The sequence below is a fragment of the Danio aesculapii genome, chromosome 15, assembly GCF_903798145.1.
Source record: "Danio aesculapii chromosome 15, fDanAes4.1, whole genome shotgun sequence".
Taxonomy (NCBI): domain Eukaryota; kingdom Metazoa; phylum Chordata; class Actinopteri; order Cypriniformes; family Danionidae; genus Danio; species Danio aesculapii.
Window position 1 is genome coordinate 20,269,985 of NC_079449.1, and position 20,760 is coordinate 20,290,744.

The following is a 20,760-nucleotide window of genomic DNA, read 5'->3' on the forward strand; positions in this document are numbered from 1 at the left end:
TTTTGATGTCGTCTTAATTCAAATGAGTTAACCTTTAAGTTTTTCCCAAGGTTTGTGCCCAAAATCTGATGGTGTCAAACTTGCAAAGTTCCTTATAGTCAGTTAAATGTCTGTTTAGCAGCAGTATCAACAGATATTAAGCAGACAGTCTACTAATACTCAAAGGGACCATCAAAATAAAGTGTTACCAAAATATCTGTAGTGTGCAGCCGAAGACTTATGTTCTTGCTCTTGAGAATTCACTTGATCACTCTTGAAAAAATGGATTTTTCCCCTAAAAAACTTCAAGCTAACAGTCACACTCGGAACACTGCATTGGGAAACTCCAACAACACTGAAATCTCATCAATCCACAATTTTGCTCCACACATTAAATATGTTCTTCTTACTGTGATTGTGTAGCATCATGCAGCATTTCTGATCAGATTAAAAACTTCTCTCAGGAATACTGATTATCCTCTCTTCTCGAGCGACTCAAGTCAAATATATTTGATAAAATCTTCAAAAGCTCAAATATTCTGTAGATATATTTAGCAGATGCTTTGAACTCCCTCTGCTTTTGTTAGTCTTTATTTAGCACCTTGTTGGAGCATGTTGCTTTGTTTTGTCTTCTCACCGACGTCTTCCTGTTGTGTGTGTGCCCTGTTTTTTTCCATCTTCTATCTGAAGTTTAATGCCACATACTGACGTGTTTGTTTGTGTGTGTGTGTGTGTGTGTGGACACAGTTAAATAACCGTTTGTTCGAGGAGCTGGCTATGGACGTGTATGATGAAGTGGACCGTAGAGAGAATGATGCAGGTAAGACTCAATCCCCCATCCCTAGCCTCCCCTGCTCTCTCACTCTTTTCCTAATGTAGTTATGGAACGGTCCGGGGGCGTGAGGAGGACATGAATCTCTGCCCCACGAGACGCAGTGATCAGTGTGCTTTATAAACACTGACTATAGAAGGACTTTAGCTGTGCAGTCAGTCTGTAGAGAAGGGAGGGAGGGAGAGATGGAAGGAGGGTGAAGGAGTGAGGGAGTGCCTCAGGGATCTCTCCTCCTCCTCTCTCTCTTTCACACTCCTTCAACTTTCGTTCCTGGTTATAGAGCAGAAGAGGTAGCATGCTGGGATGCCAGGCTGAGATTTTGATGGTAAGCAGGGCTGAAAGAGAGGCAGGGGGCCAAACATACTTACACACACACACACACACACACACACACACACACACACACACGCACAATCCAAACGGGAGGAGTAGATGCATTCTGGAAACCTCATGACTTTAGAGTCTGTTTGTTTATAATTGTCGTGTTTACATGTGCCGTTCTGTTTCTCAGTGTGGCTGACAACTCAGAACCACAGTACGTTGGTGACCGAACGGAGCGCCGTCCCATTCTTACCTGTCAACCCTGAATACTCAGCGACACGCAACCAGGTAAACACACACACAACTGATTTCTGAGCCTCAGAGGAAGTAGATTTTGGGAGGAAGCATTCCTCTTTTGCTGCCCCCTTGCGTAAGGGGCCGTCATTTCCATGTGGGCCCGTTTTTGATGGAGGCACAAAGGAGAGATGATATCTGTGGTGCGGCAGAAGGAGGGCTAAAAATAGACGTTTTGTGGTTGTGCAAACGTCTGAGGCTCAGGTTTGGCCGGCAAACCAATGAAAAGTATGTTTTCCAGCTGCGTAACTGCTGTAGACGCACACAGACTCCCTCCCTTTCAGCATTTCCATTGGCATCCTCATCTGACCTTCTCTGTGCCACTGCCTGAAATAGTTCTTTTATACAGCGAGACCACTAAGTGCGTTTATTCGAAGGCACGTTTCCTGCAGGCTGATTGGCCAGGCTGAGAATTTCCTGTTCTTTTGCGTATACATGAGGTTTTGAGACATGGAAAGAGATGATGGGCGGAGGGACACACATGCAGACACACTCACACACACCCAGTGGTCAAGAGTGGGAACGTTGAGCTGTTGATGTGGCAGTGCTTTCCAGCCTTGAAACATCGCCCTCTGTAATAACATGTTGGAGAAGAACTAAGTGCTCAAATAAAACCTACTTTGTCTGACAAATTTGCAAGTATCGCTTTATAATCTGACCCAGAATCCCACAGAAGGGCTTTCATTCATAAAAGTTTTACGCTGTATCCACACTTTTAACCTCTGGGTGTTACATTTTTTTTTGTCTATTTTGTATAATGAGGGAAGTGTTCTTCATTTAACACATTTTATTAAGTTTCACTCTGATTTGAACTAAAACATTAGTGTCAAACAATCAACAAATTTAATCTGGGTGTGTTTATTTTTTAAATCAATTTTGCAAGGCTTGGGACTTTAAGATTATGCAATCTAAAGTCTCTATTACTTTTATTGTTTATAATGTGTTATGCCAGGTTAGCCGCAGGGTCTTAACAAAAAAGACTTAAAATGTCTTAAATCTCAAAAGCTAAATATTAGGCCTTAAAAAGTCTTTAATCTACTGAAATATTGTGTTGTATGTCATAATTTCCCTTTAATCATGTATAGCTAATACCTATACATTTACCAATCTCAATAAAACTTTTAACTTTTTATGTAAAAATAGCATTTAATTACTTTCCTTACGGTAATGTTTGATAAAAAGTTCTCGATTTATTTACTGCTGAAGATACTGACCTGACCTAATTTTTAAGTTATTTAATTATTATTATTGTAAATATATTAAATTATAATCATTGTATCGAATTAGATACTGCTTAAAATGAAAACTGGAACAATTTGACAACATTTGGAATCCTTTTATCGGTTACCTTGACGAAAACCTTGTGCGATAATTTCTGTAATGTTTTAATATGCTTTGTCATCATACTCTGTTGTTCAAACAGGTCTTTGTAACAAGTTGGCTTGTTATGTGGGTGTGTTTTTTTTTTATTTAATATTGTGATTTTTCTTTTTTTTTTTTTTTTTTTTTTCTTCTCCTTCTTTTCTTTTTTTTTCGTTGTATTTGCTTTGCCTATGTTATATGTGGACAAAAAAAAAGTTAAACCGAGAATCCTTTTCTTTCCTTGTCTTCAATAAAACTTATTTAACAAAAAATTATCTTAACCCTGTATTTAACCCTGTATAAGTCAAAAATTTCATTAATAATGGTCCTAAAAATGTCTTTAAAAGTCTTAAATTTAACCTGGTGAAACCTGCTGAAACCCTGTGATCCCATCAAGAGAGAATTTAGTCAATCAATTACAGTTTATTAATACAGTAAAAGTAGTAATATTATGAAATATTGACTTTTAAAATACATTGATTTTATTTATATAAATAAAAATGATATTTTTTGTAACAGCATTACTTTACACATTTATAGTAAACAACATATTTATTTTTGCAAGTAATTAATCAATAAAATATTTTTTGTTCAATCCTGGGCCTTTTTTTAAGATCCTTTTATGAATATCAATATTTTTCAGAGTACATCAATGTATTACTGTCACCTTAGAATAATGTATTGCATTTTTGATGAATGAAGAGTTCATTTGCTTTGAATAATGTAGTATATAAAATATATCAATAATGTATATCTCTTTAACTACAGAAAAGATTCAAAAGACCAATGTTTCTTCACAGTTTTCATAGATTTATTAGGTATGGGTTTGAGTAAAATGAAAAAAATATATATTATTATTATTACCAGATTGGGAGTTGAGTGTTAGGCTAACAACTCGCCTCATAAAAACTAGATGTTACGAAATACCAATATAGTGTGGCTAAATATCAACTTTTTTATTTAGTTATTTTTTCTGTTAAGGTCTGCTAACGTTTCTTCAAAAATTCAAAATAAAATGGTTGTCATTTAGAACTTTTTTTTCCTCAGAAATATCCTTCAATTTTTAAAGAAAAATGAAAAAAATGTTAAAATCCGTGTCATTTGAACAAGTAATGATTTCTTAATTAAATTAAATTAATTAAAATGTTGCTGGTCTAAAAATGAGAATAAACATGTCTGAAAACATATTGCCTTTTTTGTTGTCATGCAAAAGAAATGCTCTAATTGACAGCAAGTATGTTTACACGGACACCAATAATCAGATTTTAATGCGGTTAAGAATCTACCGTTTAAACTGCGAATTTATTTTTATTTATTCATTTTTATTTTGATGAGCTTAATCCGATTAAGTCATAATCAAACTAAACTGAAATCGAAATTTAAGACATGTGGAGTGTGCGGATTTTAGCCCCATTATTAAAGTGCAGTACAGACATGTAAACACTTTAGTCAAACTATTACCGTCGTGTAGGATTTTCGCAGAATTTTTCAACAGGATAGTCTATACACACACAGCTGTTTGACACTATTCTCTGCACCTACCGAGTCAGTGAAGGACCACAGACACCTGCATCGTGAAATGTGGGGTTTTTTTCCCCATAAGGCGTGCAGTATTAAATTACATTAAAACAACACTCTTTCAGCAGTTCATACTCGTACCCAATGTCTCGTTTGCCATGGGGGGCATGCATGAAATTTTTCTAAATGAAAGTGAAAGTGCCAAACTGCAGTTAAAGTTGACAAAAGAAAAGACTCGAAATTACATGAGGAAATGTAGATAGCGTGGTAACACAATGACGTTTATCGTATTATGTGTAAAATGGGATCATAAAAGGAACATTCAAAAAGCAACTCAAGTAAACACCTTAATCCTTTTATTGTCTTATTCAGATTAAGGGAAGTAATTTGATTACTGATGTCAACGTAAACGTAGTCAGTGTTACAGAAGAATTAACAAAATTTACGTTATAGTCAAACACTTAATTACAAAAACCAAATCCAGAGAAACCTACAATTCCAAAGTGGTCTTTTAATATATAGATCTTATTTCATCTGTGTTTATTTCTTCTGTCATTGTTAGGGGCGGCAGAAATTGGCTCGCTTCAACGCGCGGGAATTCGCCACCCTCATTATCGACATCCTCAGTGACGCCAAGCGACGGCAACATGGAAAAGGCCTGACGAGCCCCACAGGTCAGACGCCAACATTGCATTGAATTAGACCAGAGCAGAACGTCAACACCGCTTCAGCATAGATGGATATAGCTGAGTCTATCTCTGTTTCTCCCCATATTAATGATGCTATCTTTTGTTTTGTTGTTTTTCAGACCCGCTGGATCTGAGTCAGGCGGACGATGACCAGCATGATTATGACAGCGTAGCGTCTGATGAAGACACAGACAGCGAACTGACCGCACAGAATAACAACAACACTCAACGCAATAACCGGGCCAAGGTGAGCTCACTGGGTGTTTACATGGGGGAAAATGATCATTGCGCTCCACCTAAACCTGATTATAGGTGTGAGGGGTTCAAGATTGGTGTTCATCCATCCACACTTCTGTCGTTCTTGATAATGAAACGATGACAGCTCCACTGACATGTGTGATTTCTTGATTTATTGTTGATAGTTATTGATCTTGATTTTGCCGAACCAGCAAATTAGTATATTATTCAGTTGTACAGAAGCCAGTGTTGTCATGTCCCAGCATGCACCGCTGGAAGAGCAGTAGCAGCCCTGCCTCATATTTGCAGAATGACATCATCTTCTTTTCAAGGCTGTGATCAGTGAAGCTATTGTTCTGCAGGCTGAAGATAGGAAGCTGTGTCTGAGCATGCGGAGTGTACAGGAAGTGACATGGCTGAGAGTAGGAGAGCACTAAGTAAACCACTAATTCGTCTGTGTCTGGTTGCAACATCTCTAGTGGCATTGCTGTTTGAGGAGTTATGCAATTATTAATCTCAATCGAGCTGTTTTTTTCTGTGTGGAAAATTTTATAATGCTCATTCATAGTAACATTCATAATACACTTTATTATAATTAATTGCAGTACATTTTTACATTGTTATTAAATTTGAAGTAATTATGCTGTTATGCAATTTAATTTATAAAAATGTCTGTCTGTCTGTCTGTCTGTCTGTCTGTCTGTCTGTCTGTCTGTCTGTCTGTCTGTCTCTGTCCATCCATCTATCGTGTTATCTGTCGATCTATCGTTCTATCTGTCTGTCATTCTTTCTATCTGTCAATCTATCTATCTGTCTGTCTGTCTGACTGTCTGTCTGTCTGTCTGTCTGTCCATCTATCGTGTTATCTGTCGATCTGTCATTCTATCTGTCTGTCATTCTATCTATCTATCTATCTATCTATCTATCTATCTATCTATCTATCTATCTATCTATCTATCTATCTATCTATCTATCTATCTATCTATCTATCTATCCGTCTATCCGTCTATCTGTCTGTCCGTCTGTCCGTCCTGTCTGTCATTCTTTCTATCTGTCTGTCTGTCTGTCTGTCTGTCTGTCTGTCTGTCGTGTTATCTGTCGATCTATCGTTCTATCTGTCTGTCATTCTAACTATATCTGTCTGTCATTCTTTCTGTCTGTCATTCTATCTATATCTGTGTGTCATTCTTTCTGTCTGTCATTCTATCTATATCTGTCTGTCATTCTTTCTGTCTGTCATTCTTTCTGTCTGTCATTCTTTCTATCTGTCATTCTATCTATATCTGTCTGTCATTCTTTCTATCTGTCATTCTATCTATATCTGTCTGTCTGTCTATCTATCTGTTTATCTGTTGTTCTATCGTTCTATCTGTCTATCTGTCGGCCTGCCTGCCTGCCTGTCTGTCTGTCTGTCTGTCTGTCTGTCCATCTATCGTGTTATCTGTCGATCTATCGTTCTATCTGTCTGTCATTCTTTCTATCTGTCATTCTATCTATATCCGTCTGTCTGTCTGTCTATCTATCGTGCTATAACATATAGTTTTAAAACATTTAGGGGCTATAGTATTTTTGCATACAGTAGTTAATAAACACAGCTGGTATTATTACAATATATTAAAACTGTTTTTAAATATAAATGTTTTATTTAAATATTTTATTGTATATTGTCTTGGTTTTTGTAATCTTGTGTAATATTCAACAGCCATACTAGTCAAACCAGAGGTTTTTTTAAATAAAGGAAATTGAATTTAAATTAAATGTGAGAATCCTTTATTTAAAATGTAGTTTGCTGTAATATTGCAAATGCTTTACTTCATGTTTGTGATTACTGCATCCTTTGCTGAATAAAACTATAAATATTAAATTCAAGTCATTAATTGTACATATCTTCCAAAAAAAATATGAATAGCTTTTTATAAGTGTTCCCTCTGCTGGTGTTTATTGTGCAATGTCATTATATTGGGAAGTGATGGTGATTTATGTTGTGTCTCTCAGAGTATGGACTCGTCAGATCTGTCAGATGGACCAATCACACTACAGGAGTATCTGGAGGTGAAGAAAGCACTGGCTTCCTCAGAGGCTAAAGTTCAGCAGCTCATGAAGGTCAACAATAACCTGAGTGAGGAGCTGCGGAGGCTGCAGAAGGAGGTACACACACACACACACAAACACACACACTATATACCTACATTTCGAAAATACAATATTTTCACACAGATAGTTATGAAATGCTGCCATTAATACAACTCCGCATCATATATACATGCATATTAATCCAAACCATTAAAAAGTGCAGAATTTACACTGCCGTTCATGAGTTTGTGATCCGTAAGATATTTTTTAAAGATTTTGTAATGTCATCAAATTTATGTTCAGCAAAGCTCCATTTATTTAAACAAAAGTGCAGTAGTATTGTGAAAAATTACTTGCATTTAAAATAACTATTACATTTATTTAATTTTCCAGTAGTCATTACTCCAGTATTCAGCATCACTTGATCCTTCAGAAATTATTGTAGTCATCAGTGTTGACAATAATACGTTTTTAAAAGATTCTATGTAGATTTTCTTGAAAAGTTCAAACGTATTTATTTGAAATCACCCTGAAAGCCTTGAGATACTTGGCATAAAATCCAACAACAATCCGTTTTTTTTTTTTTTGTCATTTTAAACAAAATCAGACCAAAAGAAAGTTTTTTTTCAGCCCAGCAGACACACAGTGTCATAAGACGTTAATATTAGATTATATTTAGGTCGTGACGTGGGGTGACTAAAATTCAATGTCTAGCCAGCGTCTACGGACAATGTTATTTTGACATCGTCCAATAATGGCATCAGTGGCGTCATGGTGGCACAGTGGGTTGCACGATCGCCTCAAAGCAAGAAGGTCGCTGGTTTGAGCCCCGGCTGGGCCAGTTGGCATTTCTGTGTGGAGTTTGCATGTTCTCCCTGTGTTCACGTGGGTTTCCTCCGGGTGCTCCGGTTTCCCCTCGAAACCTCCGGTTTGAATGTAAGAGTGTATTCCCTGTGTTGGGTTGTTGCTGGAAGGACATCTGCTACGTAAAACATATGCTGGCTAAGTTGGCGGTTCATTCAAGCCGAAAAGAAAATGTATGAAATAATAATGACGTCAAATGACGTTGATATTTGATTGATTTAAGTTTGTGTTGGAAAGTGACCAGAATCCAACGTCGAGCCAACATTTCAAACCAATGTCATATTTACGTTAAATACTGACATTTATTTGTCACTCATGGCAACCAAAATCCAACATCTGATAGACGTCTGAGTGGTAAAGTCCACACAACGTCAAGTTGTAACATTAAACGTTGATATGTGCCTGATTTTAGGTTGGACGATAAGCAATGACGTCAACCCGATTTTCATTCCCAAACAAAATGCAACATCCCCATGACATTGGGGTACAACGTCAATCTGACGTCAAGTTAACATCCTGTGCCTGCTGGGAGGAGTCAAAAGTGCCAAAGCAAACATTTCTAAAAAGTTAGTTAAACCTACTAAACTTGCACTTCACTGCTGTTGATCATGACTAGGCCCACATGGAATCTGCACGCGCAGAAATAGACAGAAAAAGAGTTTTAGCCCAACATTAAGTATTTATTTACTTGTGTAAATGTGTATTTATTCAGTTTTTAAATTTATTCCAGTAATATTATTGACTAATATAAAATTGTTCATTTGATTTATGTACAATACAGTTTGTAAAGTAATATTTTCTGTCTATTAGTAGATATATTATAGGAGAGACTTGCTTTGTTTACCAAATAAGTGGATCTAGATGGATTTGCATTGTAAACATCAAATAAAAGTTAAAAATATATAATTTTTATTTCATATATTAGGATTTTACATATACTCCCAAAATAATTTCGATTAAATCTGCAGATTTTTACAAAAATCTCTGCAGAAATAGCAAAAAATGTCCGGAGGTTCTGTCTGGCCCTAGTTATGACTCTCTTCAATGGATAAACAGTTAATGTGGCACAAACGGGTAACGCTGTTCAGATTTTGAACATTTATTGAACATGCTACTGAGGGAATATTTTTATTTTATTACGTATTTTTATCGTTTTTTGTCCAGTTCTTTAACATGTTGATCTAAACATCAATCTCAACAATGTAGAGCATTGAGACATTTTTACACCTTAAACAAGGAACGAAAAGACCTTTGCTGTAAGAATATCATAAATCGAGCTTTCTGCTGACTCTAAACCTATGAACAGTAGTGTAACAATCAAATCCCATGTACCTTCAACTAAGAATGAAGCCCCTCCTCGTTCACACAACCTTAGCCATTTTGCCGCCCCTCCCCCCAGCATGATGTAACCATCCACACTGCAACTGTTGTGTTTTCTTTGCTCCTTGTGTTTTGTGTATGTGTGTGTGTGACGCCCCTCCATCCCTGTAGATCTCGCGGATGCAGACGGAGAACAGCGCGCTGCGGGGGGCCCAGGCTGGGTCGGGGGTCGCCGTCACTGGAGGTGGTGTCCCAGGACTCTGGCCTGATAGAGTAAGGGGTATGGGTGGTGGAGGAGGGCTAGGAGGAGACTCCAGCCTAATTGCACCCTCATCCACCCCCCACCGCCGGGATAGGCAGGCTTTCTCTATGTATGAGCCCGTGGGCATCACCTCGAAAGCCCTCAGCCCAGCTCTGGACCCCCTGACTTGCCGCCTGCAGCCTCTCAGCCCTGTAAGTGTAAGCATTAGTGGCCGGCCTGAAATTTATTGTTTTTTTTTTTTTTTTTTGTTTTTTTAAAACTTCCCTTTCTTGTCAGGCTGTTTCTCTCCCTCTGCTTACCTGAGGCCACACTAGTGTGCTGCTGCTGCTTTACTGTCACTCACTGCTCTCTACCGCCACTTTCTGGCCAGACTCATGTCTTAACAACACTTCCTGTCTTAATAACTCTTCCTTTTGTAGATGTATTTATTGGCTGTCTCTCTAAACATAAGCGTTTTTGGGCATCTTTTGTTATTTTATTTTAAAAATAAGTCATTTATGTTTGGTATTAACTGTTATTATTAATTATTATAATTATTGGTATTAATTATTCATTTCTCAGTGAATATGGGTAATAAATATTGGTGCATTTGAACAAAACAGATTTATTAGACAGATATATTTATTAAAATAATATTTTAGTCACAGAACATTTTTAAAACTGGAAAAATAATACATTTAAATTCATGCAAAATATTGCAAAAAAAAAACTACAACATTTCAACAAAATTGTAATTATTTTTGTTTCTCTTGATTTTTGCTATTTTTGTTTTATTTTCCCCTGACATACAAATTTGAGCTACTTATTTTTGAACCATTATTGTAAGTTATTTTGTTAGATAAGCTCCAGATTTGGGTTCAGTACTGACTAAACTAATGTAAATGCACAAATATAATTTTGTAAAGCTTCCTATAAAATATATTAATTTAAATGAAAGATTTTGTAGGGGGCATATATGCTGAGCACTGTATGTAAACAAACAATTAGCTTTATTTTTTGCTTTTTATTTTATTATTTGTACTACTTTATTAACATGCAGAAATGTAATTTTAAAAATGTGTTCATTAATCTACTTTTACACTCAGAGATATAATTAAAACATGTTCTTTTTTGATTTGTGTATTTTTTCTTCGAATTATTTTTAAGTTTTTTTTGTACTTTTAGAACTTGATCACAAACTACTCACAAATTTGTTTTTGCATTGTTATTTTTTTGTTCTGAATTTGAATGGCTTGAAGAGTTTGTAAAAATATATTTATTTCACCTTTTATTAGTTATTAGCCTTATCAGAAAAAATGCCAAGTGGTTTGTTTAGATTTTTACATTATTTGCTTATATTTTTGTATTGTGCATAATTAGTATGGAGAGATTTACTTTTAAACAATAATAAAATTAATCAAATAATTTTTGTAATTTCTGTGTGGAGCTTGCTTGTTCTCCCTGTGGGTTTCCTCTGGGTGCTCTGGTTTCCCCCACAGTCCAAAGACATGCAGTATAGGTGAATTGAATAAACTAAATTGGCCATAGTGTATGTGTGTTTATGGGTGTTTCCCAATACTGGGTTGCAGCTGGAAGGGTATGCGCTGTGTAAAACATATGCTGGATAAGTTGGCGCTTCATTCCGCTAAGACCCCTGATGAATAAAGGGACTAAGCCGAAGGAAGATGGATGGATACTTTTTAATTTTATTTTGCTTGTTTAAAAATTCTTTAAAACATAACATGCAGATTTTTTACATATTAATTATTTGATTAACATCTAATGAATTCTTTGTTGTTTTTTTTTTATGCATTGCTACTTCAGGTTTTTTTTTTTAATGTTTTTTTATTGTGTTTACTGACGTTATTAACATTGTTAGAATTATTACATTCTGGATTACTGGATTACTTTTTAATATATATATATATATATATATATATATATATATATATATATATATATATATATATATATATGTGTATATATGTGTGTGTGTGTGTGTGTGTGTGTATATATTACATTTGAATGATTTCCCAAATTATGTTTAACAGCGCAAGGAAATGTTCACAGTATGTCTGATAATATTTTTTCTTCTGGAGAAAGTCTTATTTGTTTTATTTCGGCTAGAATAGAAGCAGTTTTTTTTACATTTTAAGGTCAATATTTTTAGCCTCTTTTTTCAATAGTCTACAGAACAAACTATCATTATACAATCACTTGCCTAATTACCCTAACCTACCTAGTTAACCTAATTAACCTAGTTAAGCCTTTAAATGTCACTTTAAGCTGTAAAAGATTATGTACTGTCATTATGGCAAAGATCAAATAAATCAGTTATTAGAAATGAGTTATTAAAACTATTATATTTAGAAATGTGTAAAAAAAATCTGTATGTAAAATTTTTTATTTATTTATTTTTTTGCTTTTCAACCGGCAGAAGAATGTTACATTTTTTCTGTTTGTGTATTTATTTTTTGTTTCATTGTAGTTCATATAATCACAACATTTTAAACCCACAAAATCTTATCAGAATCTGTCCCTGCTCACCCAAAATGTATGCTAATGGCAAGTTTGTCAATGATGCTCAAAAATGCCGTTTTAGTAGGCAACTTAATACATTTTCGAGACACAACCATAGTATTTTTTTTGTATCTAGCATGGGAAGATAGAAGTGGCATGAAATTGTTGAATCATTCTTGAACTGACTGATATGCCAAGAGAGGCTCTCATTGAGAGATGTGCTTGTCTTGTGCAATTTGACATGTTGGAATGTGCAGGAAATTGATTGATTGGTTGCCCGATAAGTGAAACTAATGAAATAAGACGATCTGCATGGCACGTATCAAACACTTAATGAAGTGATTCCTGGAAATGTGCAGTGAATCAATGCACTGCTTCTAACAACGAAGAAACAGAAAGATCGTCCTCTGTTTGTGTTTTAATACCTTGTTTTGACTTGCTTTGGTGATTATGCAAATATGGCGTGTTTTGATTATGCAATACTCCACTTTTGGGTCATTGCTTACAGTGTGTAGGAGACTTATTTTATTTTATTAGTCATGGTTAATGTATTTGGGGTGCTCATTTGTGCTTGTGTTATGAACGCCACTGTTTTCCAGGTACTTTAATCAGCAAGTGTGTATGTTTAGCATTTACATTAGTTCAGTGTAAAATGTTGCTGCACGGATAATTTAGTTTTGCGTTTGAGCTTATAATGTAGAAGCCTGCGGTTTTGTAACTATCTAAAATCTCCACACTAAGGGTCTGTTCACAGTTTGCAGGTTTGGTTTGACTAAAATTCTAAAATTGTAGTAAATTTTCAGCCAATAAATATGGCATGTTGGTTTTTGGCTGAAAGAAAAAGACTAAAAATACAAATTGAAAATGTATGCTTCTGCTGTAGCCATTATCATAGTGCTCTGCATTCAGCAGTTTGATATTAATTAGTTTTGTGCGTGTATGAGATTCTCCAGCATACATTTTAAAACAGTTTAAAATACTCTGTCGTTTTAATTCTATAGTTGAGAGTAAGTCACTGACAGTGTCAATAACCAAAATCAAATGGTCCCGGGACCAGAAAGCAAATCCTGAGATTTATTTTTATTTTGCTTAAAACGATTGTGTAATATATTTAATTATATTTATATTTATTCAATTTTATGTAGTTACAAAAGCTACTGAGTTCAGGTTTTGAATTCTGCTTTGTCTATAAAGGTAGTTATTTAAAAATAAGAACTTTATCAGAATAATATACTGATTTATTTTATTATCTGATTTTTAGGAATACTTTCAATATATGTAAATTTTTATTAAATTATATTATAATATATACATTTAATAATATCAAATCTAATAAAATTAAAAACTGTAACATTAATACAATCACTGAAAAGACAGACATATGTATGCTTTCAAATGAACTTGCGATTTGGCTGAAATATAACACCACACAGACCAAAGATGTCTAAATCAGGGCTGCCCAAACTTTTTCTTATGAAGGGCCAAAAACCTAACTTGACAAGAGGGCCATGGGCCGAAGGTAAATATACTGTATGAAACTGTATAGTAATAATATATTTTCCTCATTCATTTTAAAATAAATAGAAAACATTTTAATCATTTTAATACTTTAATCATATTAATACTTTAATCATATTACATTTTATAATGAACCTATTATAATGAAAACATAAGAATTCATTTTATAACACAATAGAGTTTAATGAAGAATATAAGTTTTGAAGTTGATGAAAAAAAATGAAGTTTTTTTAATATATATTTTTTTAAAGTCAAAAGTAACAACTTTTACACTACATGGTTTCTCCAATACGTATTTCATTGAGTGCCCTTTAAAGGGTTAAATCTGGCAGTGTGGACACAAAATGAAAAGTGGATTTTCTATGATCTGGACTAGATGAACTACAAGTGTGAACACACCCTGAGTAACTTGCATTTAACAAAATCAGGAGTATAACAGCATTTTTTTTTCATCTAATTCGCTCCATATTTCCTTTTTAACAGTCCTGTGCTGAAAGACTTTCAGAGCTTCTTCTTTCTTTTCAATCGTCTGCCTGCTGATTGTCTGTCAGTTTTTTTACTCGTCCTCTTAATCTCAATCTGTTTGCATTTAGGTGCGAAAGGGCGCTCCGGCGGGTCCAACCCCATACGGAGGAGCGCACCTGTCAGCCTCCACTGACGGACGTTATAATGTGAGTGCCAGTTTCCATTCATGTCTGCAGTGACATCCCAGGTGACAGATTTGTGATGTGTAACAGACCTGTGCTTGTGTTCGTCCTTTTCAGCATCCAAAAGCAGGAGAGAAGTACGGGAGTGGGACTGATAGCGACTATGACAACTCTCAAACATATGACGTCTCTATTGGGTGAGTGCAATCCACACTGAACATATTTCTCTATAATTGTAGTTTATCTAACAAATAAGAAACTAATTTACAATGTACAGTATGATATATGTTTGTTGATATTACTAGTAATTAGTTACTATTACTATTATCAAAATATTCTAAAATAACTAACATATTATAAATTGCGTTATTAAATAAAAATATATTTTTGTAATACAATAATTGTCATATCATTTTATATTTATATAAAAATATTTATAATACTATATTTTTGTACAATTGTGGAATAATATTATAATAGTTATGAATTTTTATTTAAAAAGGTACAATATGTATGTAATATTAATAATAAAAAGAATTATAATTTAATGAAGCTTAATAGTAACATAGTAGTAATTTGTTTTTTTTTTATATTTATTTTATATTAACAATTTTATATAATTTTGTTTGAAAAATAATTTAATATACATTAAGTTTAAATATTATAACAGTATTCTAATAGGTATGCATTTTTCCACAAAAAAGATCCAATATGTGTATAATATTAGTAATAAAAATAATTTTATGAAGCTCAAAAGTAACATAATAGTAATTTGGCATGAATATCAGATGAATATCATTCCTTTAGCATCTAAATCTGAGTGTTTTTATGGGTGTGAGTGATGATATGTGTTATGTCGTCTGTTAGTGTGGGCCGCAGCAGTGAGGAGGACAGCAGGGGGGATGTAGACGACACAGAGGGTGATCCTGACCCCACACTGCCCTGCACAGAGGACGTCATCCTTAAAACTGAACAGGTCACCAAAAACATCCAGGAACTCCTGAGAGCTGCGCAAGAGTTCAAACATGACAGGTCTGATCGACTCTTACCTGTCAAGCTGATTGCAGAGTTGTTTTTCTACAGTAAAAATAAAAAATGCTATCATTTGTCTTTGATTGCAGTTTTGTGCCATGCTCAGAGAAAATCCACTTAGCTGTGACAGAAATGGCCTCGCTGTTTCCCAAGGTAAATAAATGGGTATTTTTCAAAATGTCCTAGGAAACTTAAGCATACTACAGTGTATTTGTTAGGCTAAAAGAAAAGTGTGTGTGACATGAATTTTGTCATCAAATTTTATAACCGCATGTACACACTCCATACCCTAGCTCTTATTAAGCATCTGCTAAAAGATTAAACGATATTAAAAGATATTTTAATGCAACTTTTATAAGTAAAAGGCTACAGTTATTTTTTTTCTTTTGTCTACAATGTTTTAAATGTTTTAAACTTAAACGAGACAAATCATTCACTGTATGAAACTTATTATAATGCAATGACCTTGTAACTTTGAACTCTTTCGAGCCTTTCAAGGAAAGAGTAACACTGTACAAACCGTAGAGTTTAGCTCCAGTCCTGCTCCAACACACATGCCTTGTAGTTTTCAAAGAAGCCGGAATGACTTGATTATCTGGAACAGATTTATTTAATGTTGAACGTTTTGGGCTGTGGCCCTCCAGGATCTGAGTTTGACACCCCTGCTGTAGGGCTTTTGTTTTATTCATTGAGAATAATATAGTTAAATAATATCACACAAGCAAGAGTGTCTGTGTTTAGAAGTTTGAGTTTGAATGTGATCACAAATGTGATATTGATGTTATACAACAGTTCAACCAACATGAAGTTAGATATCTTTTTTTCTTTTGCCAATGAAAATATTTGTGTGGTGTTTCGTTTCTGTAGGAATGTTTTTTAACGAATCACTTGAGTGAATGATCAAGTCACAGACAATTGCTTGCTTCGTTTCTTGCAGCTATCTACTGGTGGTTTAACGCGTGTCCACCGAAGTCCACAGAAGTTTTTTTTTCTTTTCCCCCCAATCTGAGTGTTTTTTTTCCCTCTTTTTGTGAATGAAATCTTATTTTTTAACATCAAAAGTGCAATGAGGCTTTGAGGTTTGTCTTTTACACTCAGTGCTGTGGGTTTAACTTTTTTCTTTAAAAACTCAGATGCGGCACGCATGAAGAAATCGTGCTTTTCACGTGTAAAAATATATGTGTGAACATTTTGAGTGTACTTGCTTCATTTGCGCGTCAAATTTGCTTAAGCGTGTCAAATCACTTCACAATAGACGCGGATTTGCGTCATAGGCAGGACTTTTGTCTGCCCGCTCACTCTAGCTTTGTTGCTAAATTGCTAACATGGATTTTATTGAGATAGTAGCTGTGCTTTAAGAAGGCTGAAAAACAGCGTAGATTCATTCTGCGTTATACCTGAGGTACCTGGATGATGGAAGCTTTCAGCACTGCTTCCAACTGAGCTCAGCTCCATTTGATGAACTGTTGTCTGGTGTCGGCAAGAGGATTTCCCCTCGGGACACCAACAAATGGCACTACGTCATAATCGCACATATACAATAGCAAGCTCCTGATTAACACGGCGCAAATGTCCACTGAATTCAGATTTTCCTTTGCTGTGAAGCTTTAAATTGAGCTCAGGTGCATTCTGTTTCCACTGATCATGCTTGAGATGTTTCAGCAGCTTGATTGGAGTTTACCTGTGGTAAATTCAGTTGATTGGACATGATTTGAAAAGACATACTGTACACCTGTCTATATAAGGTCCCAGGGTTGACTGTGCATGGCAAAGCACAAACCAAGCATGAAGACAAAGGAATTGTCTGTAGACCTCAGAGAGAGGATTGTCTGGAGGCACACGGCTGGGGAAGGTTACAGAAAAATTTCTGCTGCTCTGAAAGTTCCAATGAGCACAGTGGCCTCCATCATCCGTAAGTGGAAGATGTTTGGAACCACCAGGACTCTTCCTTTAGTTGGCCGGCCATCTAAGCTGAGTGAATGGGGGGAGAAGGGCCTTAGTCAGAGAGGTGATCAATAACCCGATGGTCACTCTGTCTGAGCTCAGGTGTTCTTCTGGGCAGAGAGGAGAACCTAACAGAAGAACAACCATCTGTGCAGCAATCCACCAATCAGGCCTGTATGGTAGAGTGACCAGACGGAATGTCCTTGAGTGGTCCAGCTAGAGTTTAATAAATTTGCAACAATTTCAAAAAATCTTTTTTCACGTTGTCATTATGGGGTATTGTGTGTAGAATTTTGAGAAAATAAATAAATTTAATCTATTTTAGAATAAAGCTGTAACATAAAAAATGTGGAAAAAGTGAAGCGCTATGAATACTTTCCGCATGCATTGTAAATCACTCGCTCTTGACGCTTCATCTGCTTCTGGTGTGAACGCACCATGACAGTTGTAGAAGCGCTCACAACTGAGCATTTTCAGCACTTCGGAGGGCACTCACACTTGGTGTTATCCATGACACACCCAAACCAGCCAATGTACCAACAGAAAAATCTCAAAATATTCTATAATAAAGTTGTTGGAAAAAATCTGAAAAAAAAAAATTATATTACTTTTGGTCAACAATGCACCTTCTTTATTTTTCTCTTATTGTTTTGCTAATGTACACACAAAAAAAACGAGTTATACTTTAGGCTTTAAAATGTCAAACCAGATGCACTAAATCTCTATGCCCTCCTCTATGTTTCCCTCAGAGACCAGCGCTGGATGCAGTACGTTCTTCCTTGAAGCTCCTGGCAGCAAGTGCATCCAGATTGCAGGTGGAGTGTCGTAAAGCAGCGCCTTCAGACTCGTCGGCCAGTACAGTGGACTACCAGCTTCTTACCCAGCAGGTCATCCAGTGCGCATACGACATTGCCAAAGCCGCCAAGCAGCTGGTCACCATCACCACCCGTGAAAAAAAGCAGTGACCCGCCCGGCACACTGGGCTCCATTGGGCAGGGGACAAGACTGAGAAATGGGAGCAGACACTGAGTAAAAACTGACGGCTGGGAATCGTTGGTCAGGTAGATGAAAAAAGTGCTATGATGGAGCGAAGATGGAGTGATGAATCCAGCTCTGGGCATCTGGCTGCAGAGATGTGGAACATTTGGAAGAAGCCGAATGGAGCGGCCTGCTTTTCCTTGCACTCCTTTTCTTATATGAACATGTCTGAACACACTACACAACAGAGGATTGATGATCAGTGAGCGCATGGGCGGCTGCTGTTTGGTTCACAAGCACTCCTAACCTACAGAGAACCAGAAATGTTCATTTGTTTTCAGTTTTCCATCTCCCTTTCGATTGATTTTTGTGTTTTTAAAGTGCCGCTCCATTGACTTGTTTCTCTTGGGACAAATGTATTGACTTGCAAAACAACACACTGGAGTTATTTTAATGATTATGACTTCTGTTTCATATTATTGTTACTATTATTGATGTCTTCTTTTGATTTTTTTTTTGTCACAGAGCTTTGCGAACATTAACGGGGTGAACAGTAACCTGTGAAAACTAACCAGAACACTCCCGTCCTCCAGTGATAGAAGCACTGGTTCACTCACACAGTGTTTTACTACATTATTTTATTTTAATCAAGGTGTGTTGAACACTAGCCAAAGGAGCAGAGGGGAGTGAAGACACTACAGTTGCGGATTCCTCTGTTTGTTTGTTTTTTTTGTTGTCTTCGAGCACAAAGACAGAGGTTAGGGTTGATGTACAAAAACGGGGGCTCGTCCGGGATACGTCTCGGCTTTTCTCATCTCATCTCATCTCATCTCATCTCAATCCCTATGTTAGTGGGTTTTGGTATCAGAACAATGCAAATGTGTTAGCACAATCATCACAGTAGCTCGTTAGTTTAGGACAAAACCACCCATTTCGAACACGATGTCTTGATTATCTGCACATGATTGACTTAATCGAATGGCCTTCATCAGTTTAGCAGAGACTCTCAAGGACCAGGCTTTTTGTGTGTGTGTGTTTGTGGTTGGTTGTCCATTTGAGAATATTTGATTTTGGTTTTATGCCATTCTTTATTTTTCATGTTTTTAATTTAGCATACATCTAATGTTTATTAATGTAAGAAGACCCTTATTGTGTTTCATAAGCTACAATCATGTGAATGTTGATGGTTGAAGATGACCACTATCAATGTTCTCATTACTAACATTTCAGATACAGTCACAGGGAAAAATACGGGATGTCCATCTGCTGCGTCAGGACCAGTGAAGTCACATTCTGTGGTGGTAGACGGGGCAATCAGGGTCTCGTTTTTGTTGAATTGGGGGAAATGAGCACCTCGCTTTATGGATGTTCGTGGGAGAGGAGTTAAACTGGAGCTTTCAGGATGAACGCACACGTACATGAACGTTTCTCCACCTGAGGCTTGATGCCACATCTGTGGTGCGAGCGTGATCAAATCAAGTATTTGTTGTACAGTTACTTTACATTTTTAGATGTCATGCTATGAGCCTTAAACTTCCTTTTTTTTCCATATTGGTTTTACCCACCAGCCTTTTAAGTTAAGCCATTTTTTTTCATTCTTGCCTTTTGTTTCTTGAACTTGGGGAATGGGATATTCTTAGTGTCCCTGAAAACGTGTCAAAAAGATTGTCTGATCATTGCCTTTGCACATCTGCTAGACTGACTTTAATCCGCAATCAAGTGACTGGCGTCTCTCTCTTTCACACTAGAAGCACATGGTGAGTAAAATCAGTGTATGCATTGTTTTTTTTTCCTTCTAGATTTTTAATTTCCCACTAAATATGTCACTGTTAGATGGTTTACTGTAATGATGCCTTGGGAGAAAGAGTTTGGGCCATTATTTAAAAAAAGCACTAAATTCAGAGCGGATTATGGGAAAGGGAGTAATTGCACACACTATGTCCAACTCTGATTCCTTTCGAAGTAGTTTGTAGGCAGATGCATACATTGTTCTGCTGCAGATGCATACATTGTTCACGTAACGCACCAGTGGATTTATTTTTAAACCGACTAATTGACACTATTCTGTGATCAGTCATACTAGCTGCACCTACCTGTTATGACTGTTCTTTGTCACTCAGTTGTTCTTACATGAGGGATCAGCTGATGGGAGAAATTCGTTTAGCAGAGGCTACCTGTAAAATATAGAAATTAAATAAAAGACTAAGCAAAACCATTTAAATCGTAATAAAGACTCATAAGCTGTACATTTGTAATAAACAAAACAAAAAGTTCATTGTGTCCTGTGGTTTTTGTTTTTCACCTTTGGGTTTTACACATTTTTGGAATTACCAACATTAACCCTTTAAGATGCTCTACTTGGAAAAAAAATTTGGGCCTACATCTTGGATT

General features: G+C 36.0%; 1 protein-coding gene across 3 annotated transcripts in view; it reads left to right on the plus strand.

Annotated features, from left to right (window-relative positions):
* Window positions 1–20,642, plus strand: part of git1 (G protein-coupled receptor kinase interacting ArfGAP 1) — a 47,023-nt gene extending 26,381 nt beyond the window's left edge. For 2 of the 3 annotated variants that reach the window (XM_056474214.1, XM_056474215.1), the window contains 11 exons: window positions 727–799; window positions 1,323–1,420; window positions 4,869–4,980; window positions 5,115–5,242; window positions 7,228–7,380; window positions 9,661–9,942; window positions 14,362–14,439; window positions 14,533–14,612; window positions 15,283–15,447; window positions 15,537–15,600; window positions 18,141–20,642. In XM_056474214.1, the coding sequence (XP_056330189.1) occupies window positions 727–799; window positions 1,323–1,420; window positions 4,869–4,980; window positions 5,115–5,242; window positions 7,228–7,380; window positions 9,661–9,942; window positions 14,362–14,439; window positions 14,533–14,612; window positions 15,283–15,447; window positions 15,537–15,600; window positions 18,141–18,356 (1,449 nt within the window). In that variant the 3' untranslated portion in view covers window positions 18,357–20,642. The remainder of the gene's footprint in view (window positions 1–726; window positions 800–1,322; window positions 1,421–4,868; window positions 4,981–5,114; window positions 5,243–7,227; window positions 7,381–9,660; window positions 9,943–14,361; window positions 14,440–14,532; window positions 14,613–15,282; window positions 15,448–15,536; window positions 15,601–18,140) is intronic. The other variant, XM_056474216.1, reaches the window with a different exon arrangement.
* The last annotated feature ends 118 nt before the right edge of the window (window positions 20,643–20,760 follow it).